The following is a 7255-nucleotide window of genomic DNA, read 5'->3' as shown; positions in this document are numbered from 1 at the left end:
CTGATCGTCTCTGAAACTCAACTCACTGTCATGTAGCTGCTGATCTAGCGAAAATTTTTGGGGCAAAACTGATCGTCTCGTATGCGGCTTGACCTCTTGGTGTCTGATGCTTGATCTATTTTTTGTTTTGTTGTTGTTTGTTGAAAAATTTAACTATCCATGGCTCCATGCCAGATCTTTGCTGTTCTGTAATCTGTCCAGCTTCACAGTAGATTTTTTTTTTTAATTTCAATATTATCTTTCCATTTCAAAAAAAAAAAAAAAACACAAAATATCCTTCAAAAAATAGCCAGCTAAGATAAAAGTATCAGGCTTACTAGGAAGAGTTCGAATACTAAATAATCTGGATTTAGAAACTGAATATTTGGTTTTATAATTAAATTAAGTAATTAACCATATATAATAGAGAAAATTGCAAATTTAGCCAAATGCATTAATTATTTTGTGGAAAATAGACAAAAAAAAACCTGAATTACAAAACTAGCCCTTAAAATTACAGATGGACTAAGTCAATCTGTGATTTTGTACACTCCATCTATGATTTCGTAGCTATTTTGTATAAAAAAATTTTTTTCTTCATTTTTCACTATCTTTTTTAGAAAAACTCTCTTTCCACCTTCTGCCAGTTACAACGCAAATTAAATATTCATTCATTTTTTTAAAGAGGTTTTAAATAAATTTTCCAAAGAAATAACAACAAAAATGATAATTTTTTGAAAATTTTTATATATAATAAGGTTGTTTCGTAGTTAAACCCTATCAATTTCGTAGTCAAAACAAAACAATAAAAAAAACACACGCACACACAAAATCGCAGGTGAATAAAGAGGAAATCACAGATGAACATAGTCCATCTGCGATTTTAGGCTGGAAAGGGGTTATATATACAACGAAAAAAAACCACCAAACGTGCTTTAGCCACTTGTACATTCGCAGATGGAATGACAAAATCACAGATGGATTATACCCATCTGCGATTTTAGTGGCTAAAAATGCAATTTTGGTTTTTTTTGGCTATTTTCCACAAAGTAATTAGTGTATTTGGTTAAATTTATAATTTTCTCTGTATAATATATTATAATTTAAATAAGTTTATTTTTATATATGTGAAGAAATAAATTCTTGTTTTTTAGTTTAACAAATTTAATAAGTAGTTTTTAACGAATTAAAACTGTATTCTATTACACTTTGGTTGGGAACTTCACAAATTAAGTATACACATGAAAAGAAAACCAAGGAACAATTCAATTCATATATAACACTCCTTACGTAGTTAAGTTACTCACTCAATCTACTTGCCCTTGATTCTTGTTATCCAACGACACTGGAGGGATGCTTTGTTGATGCCTGAAAAAGTTGTACGGGTCGATTTGTGTTTTTGCCTTCACCAATCGATCGTAGTTTTTACCGAAGTACTTCTCACCCCATTCCCGAGCCATCTCCACTGCACCATCCTCATTCGACTCGACCCTAGTTTTTATCCAATTCATCACTCCAAGATCAATGTCCATGTAATTAACGTAAGCAGCTCGTGGATCCCATGATACATAAGGCGTCATCGATCCATGAAAACCTCGTATCCATGCTAAGTAGTCGTTGGTCTTATCATTATCAGTTTCTTTCCATTCAACTAGATATTGAATAGTAAAAAGATTGTCTTTCCGGTGAGGGAAAGGAATGGAATCGCTACTTATAGATTGCATTGCGCCACCATAGGGATCAAGAATTACATATCCTTTCGGTTGTTTCTCGAGTATTTCAAGAGCCGTGGTTAGCCCGAGCCTCGGAATTGGTGTCCGGACGTAATCCGATTTCGCCTTGTAGTACAATTTATCTTGTAAATATCGGTTTTTCAAATCCGAAATCGAGCTTCCAACTCCGTATCCCGAGAAGAACAGAACGGATTCGATCCAACTTGTTTCTTTACAGTCGTTTTCAACGATTCTTAGCTCGGGGAAAGCTTGATTTATGATGAATACAGCTTTGCTTTTTGGTCCTAAAAAGAACCCTTTGAATGTGGCTGATATCCCGGGTTTGTTTTTTCGTTCGGGCAAACCCGCACCGACAAAAGACGAGAGGTAAAAGTCATCGTGCAATTTTGGCGCGACGTGTTGCCATTTGTTTACTAAATCTGTCACCTGTTTCATCGTACCTGGTCTAGACACGATGAAACTGGTGACAGTTTCAGGTACAGTTGATAACTGAACATTCCAAGCGTACACGATTCCCCATACCCCACCACCACCGCCCCGTATTGCCCAAAACACATCCTCCCCCATTGCCTGGCGATCTAGTAGCTCACCATTGGCGGTTACTAGAATCGCATCGAGTATATTATCCGCCGCCAAGCCATATTTCCGGGACAACAACCCGAACCCACCACCGGAAATGTGACCTCCGACTCCAACAGTTGGGCAAGATCCGGCTGAAAAACCATGGACACTGCTGACCTCAGCTATGGCACAGTAGGTCTGACCAAGGGTTGCACCCGATTCAACCCACGCACTACCCGAGTTCACATCCACTGAAACATGGTCCAGTCTGGTCATATCAATCACCACAAACGGACGTCCTTCCATGGCTACTGATGACGACCCTTCGTAGCTGTGACCACCGCACCGGACCCTGATTTCTAGCGCAGATTGTCTAGCACAGATGACGGTTTTGGCCAACTGTTCTTTTGTTTCGGGGAACACAATAACAGTTGGTTTAGGCAAATTTGATCCAGAAAATCTAAGATTTTGAATGGAGAAATTGAGAAGCTGATAATAAACTGATGAATCATTGTTGGAGTTTGATTGAGTTGAAAAGTTATGAACACCAAATTGAAGTAAACACGAGGTGAAGATCTCTGTGTTTTGTTCTTGATCTTCGTGATCGTAAGCGAGTGAAGGTACAGAAACAGACATGGCAAAGAAGATGAAGATTGTTATTAGCTGAAAATTATCACACCCCATAAATGTATGAAACGAGTAGTGTTGAACATATAGATTTATATGGAAAATTAAAGACGAATAATTTATTAAGAATCATGGTGCTCGGAAGGAGAAGACAAACAGAGGGAGAAAAAGCAGAAACTAACGTACGTGGCCGGCCATTGCCATTTTCTTAATACCTTGAAGAACATACGCTACTGCATGCAGACAAACTGAGCTTTCTCACATAATATTCAAACAGATAGGGAAAGAAAGTGGGCTGTTCATTTGGATAGACGTAAAATTCTAATGTTTCATTCAACCTCCAATCCCAAAATGCCATCTTTTGGAGGTCAATTCAGATTCATTTCATCTTTAACATTTCGAATATATATAATGTCAATACTAAATTCTAACACCAAAGTATCATGTGGTAGCGCCCCTAATAGGGTTCAAGGAAAAACAAGAAAAAAACGAAATTTGGTTGCATGTATATTTTGTGCTTTTCAAATATACATGTATGCATAGTTGAATACGCATCAAATATGCATATATGCATATTATGTGTGTGAAATGATAACATAATTTACCAAAATACATTATTTTTTACTTTTTGTAGTAAAAAATTGTAATATAAGACTTGGAAAGGGTATTATTCATTTTGAAGATTAATTACTACGTTGGTGGTGTGGTGAAAGGCCGGCCAACCGCAAAGCGCCAAACACTGCCGTTCCAATAACAATAGATCGATTAATTATCTACCTTATATCGAAGTTAGATCAACGGTAATCATTAAATTATTTATTGTTTTATTAAATGAAGGATTTTATATTTATTTCTGTCGATTTTTTTTTTTTTGATTTAAAATGTTGTCGGTCCTTCTAATCCTATAAAAAAACATCTTGATTGGTTAATCTATTTAAATATCTACGATGACTACTTAAAACCTTAAAATTTTACACGGGTGATGGATTAGTTCTCATCGGAAAAAAGTAAAAATAAAATAAAAACGGAAACGGAAAGGGCTATTTGATATGCTTATATTGATTAAGATTGATGTAACGGAACAAGCGTGAGTTTTGACATATAATTAGTAATATTTTGAGAAGCAATTAAAATAGTATTGAGAGGTTGTGCTAATGCGAATGATTAGGACTATTTGTTTTGTAAACCAATTATATAGACGTTCGTATACAAGTAACTGCCTAACTTATCTTTTAGATTAGAATTTCGTGTATATACACTTACACTTATAAACATCAAAATATTATATTGGTCTAACTTAATTTCAAAATATCATATTTACCTTTCATAAAAATTCACTTTTCATAAAAATTCAAAATATCGTATATGCACTTCTTAAAAATGAAAATATAATATATGCAATTCTTAAATACCAGAATTAGGGATGTTATTCAGGTCAGAATTGGACCGCACCGACCTGAACCTGAATAACTCAAAAACCGAATAAGGATAATTGCATAAACCAAAAACGTAACCGATTAACCAATACTGGTTTGGTTTGGTTCTGGTATTAATCAGTTCGTTTTGAATATAAATCAGTTTGGTCCGGTTATTACCCGAATAACATGTACAAGATTATTTAGGACCTAATATAACCGAAAAAGACCGAATAAACCGTATTAGGATTCTATAACCCGAATAATAGACTAACAATGTACTTTATACATCAACATAAAACATTCAAAGACTAACATAACAAAATAACACATAAAAAGAATAACATTTACATACTAGATTAATATAATGAAAATTAATTTCTTACTTAAGTTGGAGCCTATTTTTCATGACTAGACAAAGTAGGAATTTGTGAATCCTTAGAGACAATAGGAATGGTTGATTTTTGAAAGTTTGAAACAAGAGGAAGGATCGACAGAAGTGATTTCGAGTTTGGAAATAGATGAGAATATTAGTCAATTTTGAAACGATGAGAACGAGAGTAAGGTTTTTTTTATGTTATAAACAACGATGACCAAAGTATGAATCGTGATTTTGATTTCTGTCGATCAGAAAAAAGGGAGGAGGAATGCTTATTTGGGTTAGGTATTTAGAACCGAATAAACACTTATTCGGGTAACCCAAACTGAATAACCCGAGAACCGAATAAACATAATATAGATACCCAAAACCCGACTCGAATATTACATTCGAACGTGTTTCTATAAATTCTAATACAAAAAAAGTACAAAACAATATTACATTCGAAGCCGAGCTGTGTGACATTAGGACGTTGGATCACAGACATTGAACATACATTGAACAGTACAAAACAATATTACATTCGAACGTGTTTCTATAAATTCTAATACAAAAAAAGTTCCTCAATAGGTAGGCATAACTATAACGAAAATAAGTCTTTGGTAGTTTCGTCGGTCAACCACTGCTTCCGGAGGTACAATCTTCCATTTCATGGTTTCGTAGGAATACATGTGGTTTTAAAAACGTCAACGTAATGCTGGTGAGTTCACAGTTTTTGTATATTATACTGTGAAAATACTTTTTGTATAAAACTTTGTTAAGTTATAAAAGTATTTTGATTCCTTGATTTTAAAATAGTATTTTACTTGATGGGATTTTAGGTTACAACTACAATGCCTTAAGCGAAAAACAATCAAACAATTCAATTGATTAGAGCACATGCAACCTAATTGGATCTATGTCTTTTACATATAGCAACATACTATGAATGACTAATCTACAAGACTTTACTATGAACAAACTAATTCATAATATAAGAAAACTTACCTTGAAGATTATTATAGCAAACAACCTTGAATTTCTCATTGAAAGACTCTTGGAAGCAAGCACCATAAGTGTCGCGCCTCTAATGGTTCACACCCAAACCTTAGCAACCAAGGAGCTTAAATAGAAAGAGGAGAGAGGTAGAATTTCGGCCCAAGCTTCTCTAAGAAGTCTTAGACGAAAATATGAAGTATAGGGGCCTTTATATAGTGTACCAAGAAACCTTAGATAAGTCCAAACCCATAAAATAACATTATCTTACTTTTGGTATTTATCTGGCTTCTTAATTATCCTCCAAGGATAATTTTAGATCCTCTAGAACCATACAAAAACGTCCAAGACCTTTTGAAGGTTCTAGAATGTCACACCCCAAAACCAAGGAAGGCGGAAACGTTCCGGGGTGGAGGACGTCATGTAATGTATCACAACAATGTAAAGTAGTAAACAAGAGACAACATCATCCATTGCATTAATAGTATAATTTTTAATTACAAGTGTGTTCTCTCATAACATGAACAACATAATGAATACTCAAAATAAAAGACGAGTCTTGACTGCTCCGTCTTCTTTAAACCTTGCATCGGTAATTGTCTAATTGTGACCTGAGAATACAAGTTATTTTGAAAGCGAGTATCAGCAATAAAGCTGGTGAATTCATAAGTATTTTAGTGTCATTTCTTGTGAAAAGTTGTTATGAAAGATTCGCAAAAGTTTGAGAAAGCAGCTTTGTATAAGTGTGAAAACCCTAGGAAATCCCATATTTCTTACTAGTATAAAAAGTAGTCTTCTACCAAGACTCATGTGTTTTAAAAGTATGAACCTCTATGTAAGAGAAGGTTTTACCTTGTACAATTATTATTATTCAAATCTAATCTACCTCATCGATTATGCGAACGTGACACAAAGTAAAGGTAATAAGGAAAATAATATAATAACAGAGAGTGTATCCTTTTGCACTAGGATAATCATGGCGTGGAAACTAGCCGAACACTGCACTCGTAACTATGTGATTGTGACACACAGTAAGGGTAATGGTATCCTTGGGTACTAGGATATTCACGATGTGGAAACTTGCCGAACAGTACACCCGTAACTATGTGATTGTAATACACAGTAAGGGTAATGGTATCCTTGGGTACTAGGATATTCACGGCGTGGGAACTCGCCGAACAGTACACCCGTAACTATGTGATTGTGACATGGTGGTTGTCGAGGCCAACACAAATAATAAACCTAAATATTACACACTAAAATAGTGTATAGTGGTAAAGGGATCGAATCCACGAAGATTGGTTCAATTTATAACTCTATGAAAAATTTCTTTGTAAAAATACTTGTAAAATGACAATAAAAATAAAATGGGGGGTTTTGGTGTTTTGAAATACTTGAAACAAACTAGAGTTAACTATGATTTAAATAGACAAATGCAACAAAAATAAGAGTTTGATGCAAAATCAATAAAGGAGAGATGGTTGACTTAAAGTTTCCTCACTTTGACTTTTGATAAAGATATCATTAGAATCCAATGGTGCAATACTTTGATTTAAATCCTTAATTTGGCTATAGTAATCCAAGGA

General features: G+C 34.4%; 1 protein-coding gene across 1 annotated transcript; it reads right to left on the bottom strand.

Moving 5' to 3' along the window:
- Positions 1-1177: 1177 nt before the first annotated feature.
- LOC145080206 (berberine bridge enzyme-like D-2) lies at positions 1178-3230 on the bottom strand. Its single transcript, XM_079023156.1, has one exon. The coding sequence runs from the start codon at positions 2955-2957 to the stop codon at positions 1287-1289; it is 1671 nt and encodes a 556-aa protein (XP_078879282.1). The 5' UTR covers positions 2958-3230; the 3' UTR covers positions 1178-1286.
- Between the last annotated feature and the right edge of the window lie 4025 nt (positions 3231-7255).

This window comes from Lactuca serriola, chromosome 1 (genome assembly GCF_051521515.1).
Source record: "Lactuca serriola cultivar US96UC23 chromosome 1, Lser_US96UC23_V15, whole genome shotgun sequence".
In the NCBI taxonomy this organism is placed as follows: domain Eukaryota; kingdom Viridiplantae; phylum Streptophyta; class Magnoliopsida; order Asterales; family Asteraceae; genus Lactuca; species Lactuca serriola.
This window is presented reverse-complemented; position numbering and strand designations above follow the sequence as displayed.

Coding starts and splice junctions, on each gene's coding strand:
- LOC145080206 (XM_079023156.1), bottom strand. CDS start 2,957: ATGGGGTGTGATAATTTTCAGCTAATAACAATCTTCATCTTCTTTGCC.